Below are 21,959 nucleotides of genomic sequence, written 5' to 3' on the forward strand. Positions count from 1 at the left end.
CTCTCCTCAATCTGCACCCAAACTGCAAAGGATATGTAGGTAGAAGAAGAGGATAGAGCCATATAATAAAAGCCTTCAATTCTTATGAGCATGTTACTTCTCACATTTCATCTATTTCGTCTCCTCTCATATTTAAATGAGGACTCCAGTCCCTAATGAGTACAGAGCTCATAATGAAAACGAGCTACTCAGACAGACCTACCTAAGTCAGCAATATTTAATGCAGAAATAAAGTAGGATCACAATGTCTAGAGTAGGGCTGCTATAATTTTCCATATGAAAACTTTCCTGACTTTTTTTAGTTCCAAACTACAGTGGATCATCCAAGACTCAGGACTGCAGTCTGCACATTCTCTGGAGCCAAAAGGTTCATTTGGCTCTCAGAGCCCAGAGCTGCTAAAGACAACACCAAAAAAAAACCCCAAGAAAGTCTTCAGGAATAAATCTGCTTCTCCCACAATATTCTCAAGTGAGCCTCCTCATAGAGGGGCAGAACATAAACTACAGGCTCTGGGAGCTCTCCTGATGCTTCACCACATGAACCAAGCCGCTACTGATCTATACATACCCATAGTGCATAATGTACACAATAAACCCATCATGGCAATAGGAAGAAATGCCCTATAGCATTGTTTTCCTTTCTATTCAGACTTTTGTGAAACAAATAAGAAATATTTAAGAGCTATAAAGCTCAGCAGTTTCACAGCAGGTATGTCCTCTCTAATAAAGTAGCTTCTTTCTTCTTTACATTCTTAAATGCTCCCCAGACAGCAACATCTGAAACAGAAGACTCACTAATGGAGTTTGTCTGACATTTTCACTAGTGTTTCTAAGGCTATTTAGTGGTAATAGCTCACACATGCTGTAAAAATCCTTGTCTCACCAAGAGAGTGAGGTCTCAACTCTTGTTATAATGAAGTATCCTATTCCCATTCTATGCAAACTGAAGTTACATACAAAGAGGCTTAATGAAATGCCCTGAGTTATAAAAGGCAGATTCAGAAACAGAATTAAGATTCTTTATGTTAGGATTGGATGAGTGGACAGCATTTCTCAATACAATTTATCATTCTTAATTACAATAACCTAGCTAGATAATGAAAAACCTTTAAAAAATTATGGCCATAATAGTGACTTTTTTTTTTTGTTTGTTTAATTTGTTCATTTCCTTCTGGCTGATGACATCTCCTTTTGAAAAAGCTATATTTCTTTATTACAAAAATATTTTTCAAAGCTTTTCTCAAACTTCTTAATTTCAATTAGGAAAAAAAAGCTTGTTCAGTTTCCAGCATAGATTTAATGACACAAAGAAAAATCTGCCTCAAAATAATTACATGGACAAGTCATAAATTAGCAGTCGTGAAAATTCTCAGGACATGCTACAAAAAAAGAATACAGTTACCCAGGGAAATGTATGGTTGCACCAAGTGAGTGCTGTATTTTCAACTAAATGCTTCTGCATCTATATTCCACAACAGGAAAATGAACCAACAACCCTCAGAGTAATCAGTCACTCTCAGTGCTTTCACTTTGGATTTTTGTATGTACTGGGCTAAAACCCAGATGTCTGAAATTATGTCCCACATTTCACAGGTTTTATTTGCAGAGGTATTAAAATCCTACTAGTCTCATTGACATTTCTGTTAACTTGGAGAATACAACAGACTTTTCATAGAAATTAGGTAGGCACATATGGGAAAAACATCCTAGGGAATGTATTATTACTAGCATTGGCAATTAAATGTGAAATGCTGTAAAACTCTATCACTGGAATTATTCATTATGATATAGTATTGAAGACATGGAAATGATGATTAGGAAGTGTGCAGAAATAAATTAATACATAATTTAAAAATAATTCACGAGTAGTCTGGACCATTTGACACTCAGATGAAGGATGAAAAAACAAAGAGGATTCAATTACTCCACTTTGAACGATGTCTTGTGATGCTGTTGGGGGAGACACCATTTGTCTCTTGTGATGCTATTGGGGGAGACACCATTTGTCATGGACTGTGTCACATCCTTGCATGGAGATGGGGCACAGCATGTAGGGACAGAGTCAGCACAGCACCTCAGGATGGTGGGATAATTAGCAAGAATATATGGGGATTTAAAGATTTCAACCTTGTTCCATCTAGAATGCTCTGTCTACAAGTGAAGGGTGACACATCACTGAAAGATACAGTTTTTCATAAAGCCAGCATGCAATCTGTTGACCTTATTTTGAGATATTTCAAGTGCTTTATTGCTCTTTTCCTTTGAACAAATCTTGAAGAAACAAGAGATGTGTGAAGAGCTTGGAGATAGTAGGGCTCAGGAGAATGACATGGTTTGATTTCTTGACAGGAAAGCTCAGGAGCATCACCAGGGAAGGGAAGGGGGGCCTTCCATGTTACATGTGAGTTAAGCAAATCAGCCACATACACCTGGTAGGTCAGCGTCAGCCTTCTTTAACCTGTTCTCCTTACTGCATCAGAAGCACAGTACTCCCATCAAGCTCAGACTCTTCTTTAGATAGTCCCTGCTGAGGCTGTAACTACCTGTACATTCAACTTGCTCTTTTCTCAAAGGCTGTTCTCCCCTTCTTTGCCCAGTTTAATATTCTCAGTCTCAGTACAGTTCAATATTGTTTAACTGAAGTCAAGTTCCTCTAAAACCTGTAATTTCCTTTTTTAAATATTTAAAAACTCATTCTGTAAACATGACATTTTTTCAGCTTTACATGATATCATCACATTGTAATTAAAATCTGAAAAAGCTATAATCCCATAAAGAACTGTGATATAAATTTTTAATAGTAATGATCTGCAGAAATGGACTTCAGTATTGAACCTTTAAATGGATGTCTGAAAATGTAAGAAAATATTAGATTTGATGTTCCACACAGTGTTATATTACTTGGAAAAACCTACACCAGACTATTAGCTGTCTAGCTTAGAAGTGCCATTTTCTTGCATTTTGCTGGCGTATTTTTACTTTTCCCATCTTTAAACATGTTGTCTCCTTGTCTCACAGTATTGCTAGAACAGAACTCCAGGAACACAGGCTTGCACTTCCTCAGATACTGAGTTGAAAGCAAATGTACAGGCTAAACAGAAATATATGCAACAATATCTAAATATAAGCCATTAGCCTGATTAGAAATACTCAGTTCCTTTAGTAGCACCAGGCTTCAACTCCAATATGTGTGGAACTGCAAGAGGTTGGATCCTCTTCATTGTAGCTTGTTAGCTCAAGTTCACAAGCATTAGGACACCTACAGCTTTTGGCATCATGCAAGGGATCAGCATCAGGGTTAAATAAGGACTCAGCCAAGCAGTCTATTGATAATGTCACACATCTGTCACGTACCTCATCACCACAGCGCTCTCTCATTTGTTCTACAGTAACAGATAATCAAGTCATCATAGCAGGTCACACTAAAAGCTTAATTCCATGCAGGCACAGCTTTCAAAGGCCATTATGCTGTCACTGAGCAATTAACATCAAAGATAGTATTAAGCCAATACCCCATCACAGGCTGGGGCCTGCTGATAAGACAAGTGTCAAAAAAAAGAGCTCTGAACTGAGGAACTTAAAGTCTAAATAAAGAAAATCCCACCTTCACTTGAAAGCAAAATAAACTGTTAGATGGTGGCTGTTTATCACAAGCAAGAAAGGGCAGTGCAGCACAGTAAGTGCAGGATGTATTGCACTTACACTGGCCCTGAGCAGGCACAGACCACTCTCTGCTGTTGTCCCAACTGATCAGGGCAACCAGAGTCAGAGATCAGCAGAAAGAGGAAAATAGCAAAATTATGTTTATGGAGAATAACAGACAGAAGTTAAACTACAAACTTAGACTTCATATCATTAGATTTGTGTTGCTTCTTGGTCAACATATAAACAAGTACTTTGGCTCTCTTTTTTATCCAAGTTCCTTGCAACTCATGGGGAACATTCTTAATTCTCCTTGCATAAAACACCACAATGCCCATCCTTGAGACTCAACTTTTTGCTATTCATTCTCCAGCATATAAAATCTGAATTTACTTGTCAGCTTGATGCTGGAATTCTTAAACTGTGGAGAAGAAATATTCCCCAAGTTGAGCAAGATACTCACAACATCTCAATATTTTTTGGTATCTCAGTATTTGTCTCTTATCCTACCAGCTCCCATAGGCTTTTTGTTTCTTTAAAAGCAAACAAACAAACAACCCACCACCAAAATCCCCATATACCTCTCACAACTAGGACATGCATTTTTGTAGAAAGCTCTACTAATGGGTAACTTTCTGGTATTCCAAAACTACAATGAACTTTTCTGAATTCAAATGATGAGTTTTAATCTGAAAACAAAATAAAACAAAAAAAAAACTGGTAAAGATTTTTATTATTAATAGAACAAAATATTTTAATGTCTTTTGGAGCATCAGTTGCATTGAGTACTTTCTCATAAAATTTCTGATAAATTTTCTTTTCTTTTCCTCCTCTGCTGTGTCTGAACATATATCATAATATTTTAGACTTTTGTTTCACATCAGTCCCTAGTCAAAAAAGCAATTTTTCACTCAAATCTCATTTGCACATATCCATAATTTAAGGACAAAGTGTGTATGTGTTCCTAATTACCTCCAAAGGATGTCTGATGAACCTGTGAAAATTAAGGGAAAACCCCCAAGCAGTCATATTACAGTGAGAAAAATGAAGCATCAAAACTAAACCACCAAATACCTTTACACTGCATTTTAGTGTTATCAGGCAATATATAGAACATTTAAGAATAGATCATGTTGATGCTTAAAAGTTCAGAAAAATAAATCTAATGTAAAGACTTTCTTTTTTCCTTTGGTGCTTCTTAGTTTCTCTGACAAGTTTGCTTTTCAGTAAAAGTTGTTTTAAATATTTGAGTTAAATAATGTAAGGGAGCTTTTTTCAAAAAAAAAAAACAACCTGAAGAAGAAAATTTTCAAACAAAAAATATATTCTTTTGCTACAGCTTTCTTCTGACTACTTTCAGAATTTCCTGAAAGAAGCATTTCCAAGAGAAATTATTTTTAAAAATATAATTATTTTAATATCACAAAATCACAGCACAGGTGAAGCTTAGGGTCCACAGTGGGTTAGCAAGTCGAACCTCCCAAAATAATGGAGAAGAAATTTTTATAGCAAAATTTTGTTTCTGCAACAAAAGGGGTAGGATACCACCCAGATTATCTGAAGATGGTTGTACCCAGTGCTTATTGAGATCCCATGAGCAGAAACAGCATCTTCAGTACACTGCATACACTGACTCTCCCACATATTCTTCAAAGGCTGTGTACAAAATGGTCTTCGATGAAAAACTGGGATGGTACATTCAAAACATGGCAGAGCAGTGAAATTCAGCATTAGAACAGAACCAGAAGAATATTGCATAATGAATACACTAATACTTAAAAAAAGAGCTGTTCTATTCCTAGCACTGAGACTAAGATTTGGCTGCAGGTTTATTACCACAATACATTTGGGAGCAAACCATCCAGGGAGTTTTCCCAGCATCTGGTTGGCATTACTGCTTGAAATTACTCAATGGGTGTTCTCCCATGGTATCTCAGAACAAACTACACAGAATCACCAAGGCAATTGCTCTGTCTCTGCATTTCCCTGTGAGCTGCTAAATAACTAAAGCTCATTTCATATACCAGCAACATGCAGCATGAATTTGGCCAGCTATACTGCAATTAGTCCTTCAGCTATTTTAAATCAAATTATTTAGGAAGGAGAATTACTGGAAATTAAATTGAGCTACCAAAACCAAAGCCATGACATGCTCCAAGAACTCCACAAAAAATACGTTGTATTAAATTTTAAGTTGTACTACTCTGTTTGATTCACTGTGGCCAGTGTATTTAAAAACATAGGGGAGAAGCATAAAGAGAAGAAACGTAGAAGCCAGTGCTAACTATGTGAGAGATGTAGAATAACCTTATTCTATAGGCCCAAGTCCTCTTTTAGAGGAATATGATGTGAGCAAAGGCTCAGAGATGACACATATTTTTCCAGAGCAAAAGGTGGTCTGAAAGAGAATGAGGACTATGTCAGGAAGAACTAGGTAGGATATTGCACACTGTTTGAATGCACAGTTCTGACATCTTTGTAGTCACTCCATCAAGACTCACAAATAACATATGCATCTTGCAATCTCAAAAAGTCCTGATAATGACCGTAACACTGCTAACCATTAAAACTGTTGGCTAGATAGTGTCTGTAAATTGATCTCTCAATTAAAATGTTTGCAAAGACCAAGGGAAGCAAGGGCTGTCACTGATAGCCCTCTGCCTTGCTTACAGATGAACTCCTGAAAGAAACACCTTTCCCACTGAATTCCACTTCTGTTATGGAGCCATTTTCCTTCTCAAGCTGGTTAAATGACCATCGTGGTGAAATAAAACAGAAAAAGTCCTTGAGTATGTTTGGAGATAATTTTGAAACAGAGGTAAGGGGGTATAATTTCTCTATAAAAAAAAAGAGATATTTTTAAATGTACAGATTATTGGTGCCTACTGCTCAGAATGAGTGAATCCAGGCCTGGGATCAATGTACAGTCAGCAGACAAAGTTAGGCACCCCAGTCTTTGGTCCATTGATTTGACTAGCTTAGGGCAGGGGCTTTTTTCTTTTCAATACTTCCATGTCCAGAATCAACCTGAACTTTATTTCTGTTCATTTCCTTTGGGATTAAAACAGCTCATTCATTCCCCAGTCCCTCTCCCCATATTTCCCAAATCAGAAGCACCAGTATGATGCAAATCAAGGTTCTTTATGTGTTTGAGCAGCATTCATGGTCCAAGTCTAATCTGGGTGTGTAAACACACTTTTTTTTTTCCCTCCCTCTCCATCTACGTAAAGTGGAAACAAGAAAAACTGGACAGCAACCAGAGAGCCTGGGCTGCCCTAAAACATTCCACTTCACAGTTTAGTCAAACACAGCCTAGTTTGGGTGTAAATGAAGCTGTCAACATTTGATATCTGTGCTGAACATGTGATGTTTACAAAACATATTCTTCCCCAGAATTACTTGGAGTCACACTCCAAAGAATCCAATACAGCTGACAGCAAAGTGACAGAGTGTGGGAATGTCAGGAAGAACACAGAGGGGATAGAAAATGACAAATATTAAGTTCTGTCTGCAGCATTTTTAATGTTAATGGAAGAAACCTTTCTACTTCAACAGGCTCTTGACAGGGCCCAGAGTTCATGAGGAGGAAGTGCCTGTTCCAGGAACAGAAGCAGGAAACATATAGATGCAAAACTTAGAGTGGGAGGAGGCAGGAGGAGTAGATCAGCAAGGATACAGAGGAGCATAAGGAGTGGCAGGTGTGACCAGCTCCCTTTTTATCAGTAGGAATCAATATGAGAAAACCAAACATAGTGTGAATTTTAATGTCTGCAAAAATAATGTCATCTTCTATGAATATTCTCCTGTAAAAATAGAATGTTTTAAATGCTGTTGGGAGATGAATATGGGCACTTTGGTCATTTGGATGAAACCATTCCTTTTTTTTTTTTTTTTTTAGGCTATAGCTTATGGACCAGGAACAACTGAGAAAAGTAAAAAGGATTCAGATATCTGGATATGGCAGCTGGTATGTGGCAATTCACACTTGTTAACTGATGAGTTCATGTTTAAGTTCAAACTGAACAGTAGTAAAGCCTTCTAGCAACAGAAACTGGAATCATTCCCTTCCTTCTCACAGAAAAGATCACAAATAGGCACCACCTTTCAGCTTTAAACTGTAATGAAAAATAACTGTAAAGTGCTGCCACAATAAAAATAGCCTCTTTTTCCTCATCATGTATGTTAATGACAGAGATACTGGCATCCATCCTTGTTGGGAATTTTAATGCACACTACCTAGACTATATCCTGTAAGTATATGAGCTCAAGCAATAAAACAACATCACCTCTTATAGTTCTGCCTTGAAACATTTGCCCTCATCCTGAAGTCAAACTGGAATCAAGTAGAATAAGCTAATAAATAAGTCTGAAAACTTGTTTTTATTCTCTCAGAATTGCAGATGATCCAGCTGTCCTTCATTCAACTTGCTTCTAGAATGTATTTGCAACCCAAAGAAAAGCTAATTTTTGCTTACACCAGTCAGGCTACCTCAGGAGGCAGATATTTCTATTAGTTCCTCTTCTGTTGAAATTCACAGGGACTATCAAATGCTAATTAAAGAAATGATAATCTTGAAGGACATTTGTTTACACTGCAGCTTACATCAGCCTGTGGAATCAAGACCTGGTGGCTGGCAAGAACCTGTCTCCCCCGCCTGACAAGATAATAACCAGTGCATTCCAATATGGAGAGACTCAGCAATTTCAGTCAGCCCCCTGCCGACTTGTGAATTGCTCCTCAAGACTTAAAAAGCTATGAAGAATCAGAAAAGTAGGAGAGGAGCTTAAACTACTCAAGAAGATTCTCTCTGTAATTTCTGGAGCTGTACCAACTTGTAGGCTGCTAGGTTAGATTGGTGGCAGTGTACCCCAAGAATCAGGCAATGGGTTGTTGCTTTATGATAGTAAACAATGTACAATTAAACATATTTTTATTGATGATAATAGTGTTAGACAGACATGATCAACTGAATATTTAGCTAGACCTCAGGAAACAGAACAGGTTTGAGGTGTTCTTTCAGTAGGAAAGATTCCCGTACGTGCAGCATTTTCTTTCTGCTGGGGACAGGACATGGAAAATTGAAAGCCTTCTTTCCTTTCAGGAGGGCACATCGACTGTTGCCATGGATGGTAAATCCCTGACACTCTCTGCTGGTGACAGCCTGCTTGTCCCTGCCCAGTCTGTGTGAGTAGAGATGAGCAGGGGCTCAGAGCGTGATCCCCCAGCTTCCAGCCACATAAATTCTGTGTATTCAGTGCACACCGTGTTGGGCATCACTGGTGCAGAAACACAGCATCTGTGAATGCAGGATTTGTAATAGCCTCTGTTATTTCTCGGGGCAAAAGTGTTTTCAGGAGGAAAAGAGAGACATTCATTCTAGTTCACCTCTTATGATAAAAGCTGGAGAAAATTAAAAAAAAAAATAAATAAAAAGAAAAGAAAAAGAATGAGGGAAAAGAAAAGGGGGGGAAAAGGAAAAGAAAAAGAAGGGGAAAAGAAAAAGGGGGGGAGAAAGAAAAGAAAAAGAAGAGGGAAAAAAGAAAAGGGGGGGAAAAAAAGAAAAGAAAGAGGGAAAAGGAAGGAAAAGGAGGGAAAAGGAAAAGGAAAAGGGGAAAAGAAAGAAAGAAAAGGAAGGGAAAAGAAAGAAAAGAAAAGGAAAGGAGAAAAGAAAAGAAAAAGAAAAGGAAAGGAGAGAAAGAAAAGAAAAGAAAAGAAAAAGGAAAAGGAAAGGAAGAGAAAGAAAAGGAAAAGAAAAGAAAAGGAAAAGAAAAGAAAGAAAAGAAAAGAAAAGGGGAAAAGAAAGAAAAGAAAAGGGGAAAAGAAAGAAAAGAAAAGGAAAAGGAAAGAAAAGAAAAAGGGGAAAAGAAAGAAAAGAAAAGGGAGAGAAAAGAAAAGGAAAGAAAAGGGGAAAAAGGAAAAGAAAAGAAAAAGGGGAAAAGAAGAAAAGAAAAGGGGGAAAAGAAAGAAAAGAAAAGGGGAAAAGAAAAGAAAAGAAAGGAAAAGAAAAAGAAAGAAAAGGGGAAAGAAAAGAAAAGAAAGAAAGAAAGAAAAGAAAAGGGGAAAAGAAAGAAAAGAAAAAGGAGGAAGAAAAGAAAAGAAAAAAGGGGAAAAGAAAGAAAAGAAAAAGGGGAAAAGAAAGGAAAGAAAAGGGGAAAAAAAAGAAAAGAAAAGAAAAAGGGGGAAGAAAGAAAGAAAAGAAAAGAAAGGAAGAAAGAAAAGAAAAGAAAAGGAAAAGAAAGAAAAGAAAAGGAAAAGAAAAGAAGAAAAGAAGAAAAAAGAAAAGGAAAAGAAAAAAAGAAAAGGAAAAGAAAAAAAGAAAAGAAAGAAAAAGAAAAGAAAAAGAAAAAGGAAAGAAAAGAAAAAGAAAAGGAAAAAAGAAAAGAAAAGGAAAAAAGGGGGAAAAGAGAAAGGAAAAGAAAAGAAAGGGGAAAAAAAAAAAGAAAAGGGGAAAAGAAAAGAAAAGAAAAAGGAGGAAAAAAAGAAAAGGAAAAGGAAAAGAAAAAAAAGAAAAGGGGAAAAAAGAAAAGAAAAGAAAAGAAAAAGGAAAAAAAGAAAGGGGAAAAGAAAGAAAAGAAAAGAAAAAGAAAGAAAAAGAAAAGGAAAGAAAAGAAAAGAAAGAAAAGAAAAGAAAGAAAGAAAAGAAAAAAAAAGAAAAGAAAAGAAAGAAAAGAAAAGGAAAAGGAAAGAAAAGAAAAGGAAAGGAAAAGAAAGGAAAAAAAAAGAAAGAAAAGGGAAAGAAAGAAAAGAAAAAAGGGGGAAAGAAAGAAAAGAAAAGGAAAAGAAAGAAAAGAAAAGAAAAGAAAGAAAAGAAAAGGGGAAAGAAAGAAAAGAAAAGGAAAAGAAAGAAAAGAAAAGGGAAAGAAAGAAAAGAAAAGGGGGGAAAAGAAAAGAAAAGAAAAGGGGGGAAGAAAGAAAAGAAAAGAAAAGAGAGAAAAGAAAAAGAAAAGGGGGGGAAAAGGAAAAGAAAAAGAAAAGGGGGGGAAAAGAAAGACAAGAAAAGGGGGGGAAAAGAAAGAAAAGAAAAGGGGGGGAAAAGAAAGAAAAGAAAAGGGGGGGAAAAGAAAGAAAAGAAAAGGGGGGGAAAAGAAAGAAAAGAAAAGGGGGGGAAAAGAAAGAAAAAAAAAAAGGGGGGAAAAGAAAGAAAAAAAAAAAGGGGGGAAAAGAAAGAAAAAAAAAAAGGGGGGGAAAAGAAAGAAAAAAAAAAAAAGGGGGGAAAAGACTGCGTATAAAGATATATGGCCTGAAACTACCCACAGGCACTCACAACTCACAGCAGCTGCTAGAAGCATCAGAACAGGCTTAATCAACATCAATGCAGGAAGATTTGGGGTTCAGGCTAAGAACACAGCTCCCTTCCTGGAGTAGGATGCATACAGCTGTTTGATAACTTTGACACGTGATAAACATAAAGGAAAATAGCTTCCAGAATGGAAAGGAAGCTATAGAGCATGGCTGAAGCTGATAAAGTGCCTGCTCCTCCTTTTCAGTATCATCCATGTTTCATTTGTTGGTTTGAGTCTCTGATTTCCCTCTATACACATTGCATCATCTCTCTTTCAATTCTTCCAGGTACTGCTGGAAAAGAGCAGAAGATTGTGTTGCTCTGTGCATCGCTCAGGATCCAAAACGCAAACAGCCTTATAAATAACTCCTCTGTCACTTGGCTTTGAGGATAACCAAGTTTTAACCTACCTACCTTAATTATATTCTACTCAGAATGCCTGGAAATTTGAATACTCTAACACAATGATGAAGTGGAGTCAAGTGCTGTGCCAAATTAAAACTTTTTCCCCCAAGTAGTTAAAGTTTTAGCAAAATTTATAATCAGTATTTTTTTTTAAGATCTAGCGTTTTGTTAGATTTTATCTGAAAGGAAATGACAACATATCGAAGTAGCAGGATTACTTATGTAGTAATACCTGACACTATCTAGATTAAACTAGATTCCTTTCAAATGCAAGTCTCTGCCACAAAATGTAGAAAAGGAGATGGGACAGATAGTGTTACACTTCTTAGGTAACAGGCTGCATGCTGTGTGCATGCTACACTGAACATAGCCCTGAACATGGGACTAAACAGGAGCATCTGGGTCATGGGTGTGCTCCTGTGCAGCAGAATATTCAAGTCAAATTCACCTTTAGAGGTATGTTAAGGGACAAGAAAGCAGAAAAATTATTATAATCACTTTCTATTAAGGGCTGCTTCTCTTTGAACATAATAAATGTCAAATTATATTTTGCTGCTTTTATTCCAAGAACTCTGCAGAAGAGTTTTTGTCTTGGTTTTAGTTAATTGTTCTTCACATTGTCATCAGAAATCAGGTTGCTCAGATACCTGCAGGTATTATCAATTAAAGATTTGAGAAAGCAAATGTTTCTGATTCCTGATTTTTTTTATTTCTAATTAAGTTCAGAAAAATATTTGTTTCATCTATCACCTATAAACCTCATTAAACTGAGATGTTATATGTGTTTTATTGAAGTGTTCATTTGTCTCATGAGAAAGACACAGATGCCTTGGCTTTAATCTATAACTTCTATTTATCATCAGCAGCTTTTCTAGCAAAGCATGCAGCAGAACTCTCCTTCATCCTCCTGATAACAGGGGACCTAACTTGCAAAATTGAACCCAGTCCTTAAAGGTGTTATAGGTGTGAGCTGCCACACACAAAATGGGAACAAGGGAGTAATTTTTTTCTGGTTACCATTGGTACTGGTGTGTTTATGTGTCTGCAGAATTGACAGCTTGAGTGAACATCTATGATTGAGGGATCTAGGGCACCAAAGTGTTATATTTTTAGTCCAGCAGTTACAGGGTAATCACAGAAATATTTCACACTGAATAATAAGTGAATAAAACACAGCAACATGTAGAACAAAATCCAGAATAACCAGCAGCTCTTCATCCACCCAGAGGCACTGAAAACCATGGAACTTTCAGAATAAAAGTTAAGGTATCTCCGGATTAGATACCTCCGTGATCCACTCACACTATACTTATGATGCCTTTTACAACAACTTGTACTTGAACACCTAAATTCTGTCCAAGTCACACAGTAGGTGCCAGACCAGTAGTGCTAAACCAGAGCTCCATCATCCTCAGTTTTGCCACAGCCCATGATCAGAAACCATGACTTAGTAGCTCATCAATTTATTTCTATTGAGGAGCTCCTGTCTTCTAAGAACAAGGTAAGAGGTGCTAAGGCCCATAAGTATGGAAAAAAATCAGGATCAAAACAGCAGGAGATGATTTATAAAAACAGTGAAACACCAAGTACCAAGAGAAAAGAATTTTGTTTTCTAGATATATTATCTTTTGTGAATTATTTCTGTTGTTTTGGTGTCCAATTTTCTTCCCTTTCCCCTCCCACTCTCTCTATTTCATTCAATAGTTATTTATGGCCAGAGTACAAATGAGAGCACAGAGAATACTTGTCATTTACTCCTTCCAAGGTGCTTAACCACTGTGATTCAACTGTGAAACCTGCAACTTCCCTTTTCCTAGGTTTACAAATAGTTCCAGAGGGCTTCTGGGCAGGCAGTGAATAATTTTCAGGTGCTTTGCTCTTCCTCCATAATGTATCTGTCCTAAACTGCCCAAGTTATGGTATATTTGTATTTAGATGTACCCACACTACTCTGCTCAGGAGGAAGTTTGCCACATGCAAATCTGGTTCCTGGAGCCCTCTTAGCTGCTCTTTCTGTGTATGTGCAGTCAGGTCAGCAGGCACTTCAGCATCCAGGTCTGGAGACTCCAGTGCTGGTCATGCCTCAGAGAAGGATTTCAGGCTAAAGTCAGAGGCAAAGTTAGGCATGTTGTTTGCAGAGTACCCTAATGCACCGCTCCTGACATTGTGCTTGTTCATGCAACACACCTGGCAAAACCATGTCCTACAGAATCACTGAAGTTCAAGAAGGCCTCCAAGATTGTCAGATCCAACGTTTGATGGAACACCAGCTTGTCAGCTGGAACTAAGTACCACATCCAGTCATTTCTTGAACACCCCTAGGAATGGTGACTCCACCACCTCGCTCAACAGTCCATTCCAATGTTTAACAAAGCTTTCTGTGAAGAAATTCTTCCTTATGTCCAACCTGATTCTCCCCTAGAACACCCTGAGACTTTTCCTCTCATACTGGTTGCCTGGGAGAAGAGGCCCACCCTCACCTCACTAGACCCTACTTTTAGGTAATGGTGGAGCACAATAAGGTCTCCCTGGTGTGGTGGTGTGAGGTCCCCAGGATGAGGTGAGAGATGAGAATTTGACTCCATGTTCTCAGAAGGCTGATATAGTATTTTATGATACTATATTAAAAGAAATTATATACTAAAACTATACTGAAGAAAGAGACAGGATCCATCAGAAGGCTAGAAAAGAATGAATTATAAAAACCTGTGACTGACTCAGTCTGACACAGCTGGCTGTGATTGGCCATTAATTAAAAACAATTCACATGTTTGGATAAACAATCTCCAGAACACATTCCAGAGGAGCAAAACATGAAGAAGCTGAGGCTTCTCATCTTCTCAGGAGAAGAAATCCTGGCAAAGGGATTTTTCAGAAAATATCATGGGGACACCCTGGTCTTTTCTCCAGGCTAAACATCCCCAGGCACTCCTCATGTGCCTTAGACAAGATACATTTCATACGATTTACACGCACATGACTGCCTTTCTTTACAGCTCTTTTTATACCTGGTACACCTGCACCCTGGTTTGGATGCTCACTTTCCTGATCTGAATCAGACAGATATTGGGACACCTGATACATAGCAAACTTGGTACATTTTGACAGGATTGTGCTAACCTTATTAGCACAGTATTGCACAGACAGACCATCTGCTGTTTGATGCTTCTGCAAGACTCAAAAGTAAAACCTTTATACAAATAAATATTCTAAGCAGTATTAAAATAAAATCTACACAGATACAAGGCTATACCTGCACCATTTTTGATAAATTATTGAACACATCCAGCATTGTCCAGAATCACAAGCTTGAGGTGATTTGAAAGCTTAGAGATACACACAAAGAAGTTTGAATCCACCTAGAAGCATCCACAGTTATTCCAAGGCAGAATCTCACCTATCCTAGAGGTCAGCAGGAGTTTTTCCTTTCACTTCATATGGGAAAAGGTGATGCAGCCTTATCCTGCCAGCTATTGATTAAAGCAGCAAGGCTTTCCCTGGACTTTTTCAGTGCCTTTAGAATGTTTAATCCCAAGGAGATCACAGGTAAACTTTGTAAAGAGAAAGCTAAACCACTTGTTTTTAGCTATAGATGTATTTTGATTTCTCTTTATAGCATTTAAATCATACAAAGAGTGATATAAGCATTATTATAGTACTTCATATTGAGCAAGGAACTTACAGTCAGTCTTCCATGCAAATCAGCAATATTGATGAAAATATTTGAAGTAATTAATGTTTCCTATTACTCCTAGGCTAGGCAGGCTTGATCTCATGGGGTACTTAGGTTCTTATTTTGAGCTGTGCTAACTTACATGAATGATGGAAGTAAATTGGTATGTCTCACTGCATTCCTCCTAACTATGATCTCATATTCCAACACTTAACAATAGTTTCTTAGCAAGGTTACGTGATTAATGATATGTGATTACCATCATCATCCATTCATAATAAATAGTATTGCTTGAAGTAACTTAAAAATTAAATAATCCTGATACAGCTTGAGCCTTCACCAGCCCTTTCCATAATCTTGGAAAAAAACCTACAAAAAGCAAGTTCATGAAAGACATGTGTGTTTATGGTTATGAGAGAACTAGAAAAGAGTTACCCACACAGATCATGTAGTAAACATATCCGAGATCAACAGGAAAGAATAAGATTGTCCAATTAAAAAACCCACAACCAAAAAAACCCACAGAAAAGTTAAGACAAGATAATGATTCAATGCTAGCTACACTTGAGCTTGCAATAGATAAACTGACAGCTTATAAGAGTCAATAGAGGAACCCTTCTTCCTCTGTGCTTGCTCTACTTTTAGATGTTGCTTGTTTATTTGAAGCAGCAAACCCTACCAGAGGCATAAAACTGACTAGGTGGATCAGGAAACTGGTAAAAGCAGGAGTGTTGTAGTAAAGTTTTTCCTCAGACCCACACAGTATTTACTTACACCTGTAGATCAATCTCATCTTACTACATGAAGATAACAAATGCTTTCATTCTGTTGTTAAAAACATTAATTGTACTGATTTCAGTTCCCCAGTTACATCTAATAGAACAGATGCAGAGAAAGCAATCCTCCCACCACCATTGCATATAAGTAAAGGAAAAAAATACTTAACCTATTTAAAAAATTCCTACATAACCAGCTTGTTCTTCATATTGGAGACATTTTAAGGCTTTGGAGTGTTTTTATTTCGTTTCTTTTCAGTTAACAAGCCAGATGCACCTGAATGAACACTTCAGACTCATGAAGGTCATCACCTCCTGGTGTGTTTCTTTTTCAATACACAAGTATTGTAGAGCTACTCTTCAGTATCAAAGGATGCAGAATAACACCTGATTGGACCCAAAGTAAAACTGTTGATTTTTAAAGTAATAATGAAGGAGAAAAATTTAATATCCACCTCTCAGCTCTAAGTACCTGATCTACAGGTCTTACCACTGTCTGGTAGAGAAAGATCTATGCTGGATCAAATCAAAAATATTTTCAGTCATTGTCCAAAAATTGTAGAAGTGAATAAAAACTCTTGCTTTAAATGTCACTGGAATTTTGATGGAAGCGTGACATCTAGAGTGATGTTTACACACACACAGAGTCAGACAGTTTGTATTCCAAAAATAAGCCCTTGAATTGTGATATCTTTAGGGAAATCATATCCCCTTTTTGGGATCTGCAAATGATAAAACAATTCTTTCTAAATCATTGTTGCTCTAGGCTAAATATATCTCCAGGATCTTTGGCCTGCTAATTCAGTGGGAATTGCATGAGGACCACATACGCAAAGATCTGAACACTGCTTTGTATTTTTAGAGTTGTTAAATAGGTACATGTACATGGCTAAATATAATGCTAAATAAAAACTTCTGACCATTGTTTTGGAGATAAATTACACTGACATTGAAGCAAAACTAATTGAGTTCTAAAACCACTTCATTATACTATCTCATAAGCTCCAGAGAAAGATGTCATGACTATGAGAAAGTAAACTAAGGATAAGCACTTTTGAAGATTCAGTGAGGAATTTCAGTACATCTTTAGTACAGTTGAGAAAAACAGGACTTCTGAAGTGCTATACAACTACAGCAAAAATATCATTTTATCATGTTTTAAGGCTTCTCCTCTTGAAGAAAAAAACCCTAGCGTGCTTAGAATGCAAAACCAAAGCACAGAGATGATGGAGTTTGTAAAGGTTCTGCTTTACAAACTCTCAGCACAGGCAAACTTTTCTAGACAATGAGTTGCCCATACATTCAAACCATACACTTTATAGTTTGAAGATAAATTTGACAATCCAATTGTGTAAAGTAACTAAATACATGCCAATTTGTAGAAGTGAAGCATAAAAATTTCAGTATGCAATTCCCAAATGCCTCAGGGGTTTGACATGGAAATGCAGCCATTGCACCTTAGCTAGCTTTTTTTTAACTGTCTCTTCCTCCAAGGAGATCCCAGGGCAGAATTCTGGATTCCATGCAGAAAGGAAACTTGGGCACCTTCAAGTGGCTCCACATTGACTGCTAGGGTGAGCAGAGAACTGCCCTGACAAGGCAGCTGTCCACAGCTGAACCACAAGGAAATTCCTAGGGGGTTATTTTTATGTCACTCTGACACACTCTGCTCTCAGGGTGCTCCAAAAGCCACCTTCACTGAGGAGACACAGGGCTCTTTGTCCAAGAGCCAAGCAAAACTCAACCTCTTCGTGCAGATCACTGCTAGAGATCTATAACCTTGTTGACCCAAAAGCACATTTCCACAAGCAGCAGAAGCCCCAGGAACAACTCCCACCTCTGCACAGGAGGAGGAAGAAGTCAAACCCAAATCTTTGCTGTCCTGCAGAACACCCCAGTCACAGGGTCTGCTGTCAGAGGCTTTTCCATCCTCACCTGACGCAGCTCAACTGAGCCATGCAGGAAGCACCACAGCATTGCTGGCAAGCCAGGAGATAATTCCTACTCCCCAAATGCAGTTACAGATTATATTACTCTATATAGCAGAAATACTGACAGAAAGAACATATCATTATAAAGCCATTGTTCCAGCAGCAGTTATTTGCCTGAACACATTTGTGACCTGAGCTGTCTACAGCATCTTGGCATACATTACAAAAAGAATGCGTACACCACGTTTTGCCTAGAGAAAAAATCATCACCAAATTGTTGAAACATAAATAGATCAGCTTTACTTATGACAACCTAAGAAAAATGCTAACAGCTCCTAATTGTTTCCTGATACTGGTGACTAACAAGCCACATGATTCAGACCTTGTGTGCTTTAATACTGAGTGGCAAATCAACATTCAATGGGCAGATCCACTCATCAGACAAGGGCTCATTGTTCTCTCCAAAAGGAAAATGGCAAATACCAAGTAAAATCTTCACAAAAAAGGATAAGACTTTGTATTTATCTACCAAAACATACTAGTTCAGCTTATTTTTAAACTAAGATAGAAAAATGTATTTGAGCTCTGGAATGAGATTGCCATATGCCATCAGAATTCGAGTTTAAAATTAAAATGAACCAACTCCGGCTTCTGTTTCCAATATGGATGACAATGTTCAGCTGTCTAAAGCCATTTCTTCCATTTTTTGGATATAAAAGAGGCAATTTACACCCAGTTCTTCACTGAAAGCAATTTGTCACTACTTCCATCTTTGCCATTCTAGATGCAGCTGCCCTGATTTATTGCAGTGTGTTAACAGAATCAGGCAGCTACACTACAATAATGCAAATGTTGCCTTGCTGTGTACTGCATTGCCCTAAATGCCATTGCATAGCTGCATAATTTACATACTGCATATACACACACATTATACACAAACACACACACACATATATCTGTCTTCTGAGTATTTTTATGTCCTAATTAGTTGTATCTTGCCCATACTGGTGAGGTTTGTGCCAAGCATGCCGCGTGTGCTTGGAGGTTTGTAACACGACTAGCCCATTGCTGGCAGTCAGAGAGAGCGATACTAAAGGTCATTTTTGTTTATGTCAGACACAGGATGTTTCAGAAGCTTTTATGAAGCAGCTACATCTGTGCTCTCTGTGGGTTGGATCCACTCCATACATACTGCTGGAGGACAGAAAAAGCAGATCAGACGAGAGGGAAGCGCTATCCTGGGCTTCACTGGGAGCCAATCCCACTAAATGCTCCACAAATCCCAGGCTCTTCACAGCATCCCAGGCAGTGGGGCTGTGCAGCTCACAGATGTTCTTCATGGAGGAACAAAGGCTGCTCTTTATTATCAGTTTTAATCTAATATAAAGGGTTCATGGCTTTTATTTCCTCTACAGCAAAATTAACTCTACTTGCAAAGCTTCCTCCCCCTCAGAGGGAAATAAGATGTAGGCTCAGAAGCCCAAATCCGCAATGATATTTAAGTGCCTGAGGAACTGTGCCAGAGTGTCTGGCAGGGGAAGCTAAACAGACTCAATTTTAAAAGAGAACATAGTGAATGGAGAGACAGACTGAAAGCTCAGGAGAATGAAATGCTCCTTTAATCTACTATGGGAGGAGCTGTTCTGTGGCAAAGCCAACTTCGTCTCAGCTCTTGCTCAGCTGTGTGCTTTAACCCACCATGAGTGCCATGTCCACATGTATTTGAGACACACTTTTGCTGCAGCTGGCACCAAACTAGTCACAGATGCTGCTTCCAGGGCAACAACACCAGAGTGATGGGAACTGGACAGATAAATACAGCTTGTGTTGAACACATGAACAGTTGTCTACAAGTTCCTTGTCCTGCAGGACTGATAAAAATACTCTCTGTGAAAGATACTAATATTCACCTTGCTTAAAAACAGGGCAAAAAAGCAGTAGAAACAGTAGAAAACATTTTTTAAAACCCATGTTACTAATGATACTCTACAGCCTGTGCATTTTGTCATTAAAATGTTATTTTCCATTTTTATATCTTAACATTTTACAGTGAACCCATTTTATTAATTTCCTTATATGTCTATACTGGGACAAATTTTATTCTCAGCAGTACTTGGGTAAATATGTAGCTGGTGGAATTACCCTGATCTCACAGCACTGCAACAGAGGACACTTTGGTTCTCTGTGTGCACAGGAATTCTGGCTAAAGAGTGACACAATGGTGGGACTGCATCAGCACATGAAGGTTGTTAACACACAGTACACCCCAATATGGTGCTGCTAACCTGCCAGGTCATAACTCCACTCTAATCTTGTGTCTTATTCAAGATAATAGAACAAAATTTTGTGGGCTTTAAATACCCTTATTACAGCCAAGTTAGTCTTTACAGAAATGTTAAAATGCCAGAAATCATTGGCCACATTCTGATACAAAGGAACAGGTTTCTAATGTTGATGTTCAACACTGAGATACATGGAAAAGACAGCAGTGGAAAACAATGAGAACATCCCAAAAAACCAAAAAAAAAGTCAGTGAACAGAATTCTTTTTCATTCCATTATTTTATAATTCAACTAAAAATTAGCTTGTTAATCATCAAAAAGCCAGAAAAAAAAAAAAAAAACAACCACAAAAGTTATTGGTTCATGTTTTCTATTATTTCACCCTGTTCTCACAAAGATCACACCTGCTTAAGGAAGACTCTACAGCAGAGAAAAGGAAAGCATTCAAATGCCAGGAATATCTCCTATATTTGTAATCCTAAAAGCCTTATATACAGAAGTCTTTGTATTAAAAATAAAAAAAAAATGTGAAAATCTTTAGCAGGACTAGAAGCTGAAAAGAGATTTCTTCAATTCACTGTATTGCTTTCTCAAATAACAGAAAAGCACTATTAGAATCTTACATTGATTTATCTGATTTGAAGTGAGGTTAGGAAACATATGCTAGAACAAACAAGTATCAGTCCTTGTGCCTGTGCTTTGAAGACACACAAACCCCTTTCACTCCAGTCTCTGATGTGTTTACAGAAACAAAAGACATAATTTATCTGCCATAAGGTGTTCACTGAAGGGGTTCATGCTGTGATGATTTCCATGGCAACTACTTAAAGAGACATAAGTGCTCATTTTTGAAACTGAAAGCCCAGGGACATGATTAGCTACAGTAATAATAACACATAAACCACCTGAACAGAGATCTTTTGTTCAGGGCCAAGTAACTTCTCTTTTCCTGCTTCAGAACCACTTTCCTAAATTAGCCAAAAACAAAAACATCAAACCAAAACAAGCCTAAAGAAAATAGTTATGTTTTCTCTTAAAAATTTTAGAAGAAACAAGAATGCACTTACATATGCACACAAAGCTGAAATAATTACTTCCTTAAATTATATAATGTACAATACATTAGGAAGTCCATAAAAAGTGTTCATGAGGAACCAGATTTTGCAGAACTTTTCCAAATCTATCGAGATTCATTTGCAAAGAAATCTCAGAGATGACAAGCACTTGACAGTCACTAAAAGATTTAAAAGAACTCACCAGTACAATAAAGTGGCAACAACAAATTGAAGCTTTGGCGCGATAGAGCAGAAAAAAAGGAGAACCTAAATTAACAAGCTCCAAAGTGAAGAAGAAAAAAAACAAGCAACACCTACCTTTAGCAGAGAACTGGAGCAGCCTGTATACCTGTTTCCCTGCCCTCCAGATGTAGCCTTGATTTTATCAGGCACAAATCAGGTACAGGAATTGAGCACCTGCATCCAATCCCAACCTGGAGACCCATTAGAGATCACAACCAGAAAGCACAAATGCGATCTAAGGTTAATTTATAATGGGTTGGGGCTAAAAGGGAACAAGTCCTAAAACCACTTGGTCCCAACTAAGTCTTCTCAGCTGTGGTCTTTCTGGTGATTAGTTGATCCAGCTGAATGTATACATCTCACAGAGATGATGGTAGATACTTTTATTCATCACTTAAGGCCATAACTTAAAAGCTCTCCTTCTTCAGTACAGTGAAGTTGACATAAAGCACTAAAGACAGCTTGAAAACAACATTTTATATGTTTATCTGAAGCAGAGGATTTTATATCAACTCAAGTTAAACTCCACAGAACACCTAGTTTTTATATTCTCTTTAATTCTCATTTATTTCAGATCTCCATTAAAACTGCATAACATTAATTTGTCAGGAAAGTTTAATAGTCTCCTGTTGGAAGTTTTGTCCTTTAAGTTGATATTAATGTCACTTT

The 21,959-nt window shown here is 37.5% G+C and overlaps 1 protein-coding gene and 1 long non-coding RNA gene across 3 annotated transcripts in view; one reads left to right on the forward strand and one right to left on the reverse strand.

Annotated features, from left to right (window-relative positions):
* HAAO (3-hydroxyanthranilate 3,4-dioxygenase) overlaps positions 1 to 12,142 on the forward strand; it is a 35,202-nt gene extending 23,060 nt beyond the window's left edge. The window contains exons 7-10 of the mRNA XM_064707020.1: positions 6,315 to 6,460; positions 7,541 to 7,609; positions 8,745 to 8,827; positions 11,213 to 12,142. Coding sequence (XP_064563090.1) covers positions 6,315 to 6,460; positions 7,541 to 7,609; positions 8,745 to 8,827; positions 11,213 to 11,291 — 377 coding nt within the window. The 3' untranslated portion in view covers positions 11,292 to 12,142. The remainder of the gene's footprint in view (positions 1 to 6,314; positions 6,461 to 7,540; positions 7,610 to 8,744; positions 8,828 to 11,212) is intronic.
* The window catches only part of LOC135444976 (uncharacterized), a 41,676-nt gene extending 20,178 nt beyond the window's left edge, over positions 1 to 21,498 (reverse strand). For both annotated transcript variants that reach the window (XR_010439396.1, XR_010439397.1), the window contains exon 1: positions 21,366 to 21,498. This is a non-coding gene — a long non-coding RNA (uncharacterized LOC135444976). The remainder of the gene's footprint in view (positions 1 to 21,365) is intronic.
* Positions 21,499 to 21,959: the final 461 nt, after the last annotated feature.

The sequence above is a fragment of the Zonotrichia leucophrys genome, chromosome 3 (genome assembly GCF_028769735.1).
Source record: "Zonotrichia leucophrys gambelii isolate GWCS_2022_RI chromosome 3, RI_Zleu_2.0, whole genome shotgun sequence".
NCBI classification, from domain to species: Eukaryota; Metazoa; Chordata; class Aves; order Passeriformes; family Passerellidae; genus Zonotrichia; species Zonotrichia leucophrys.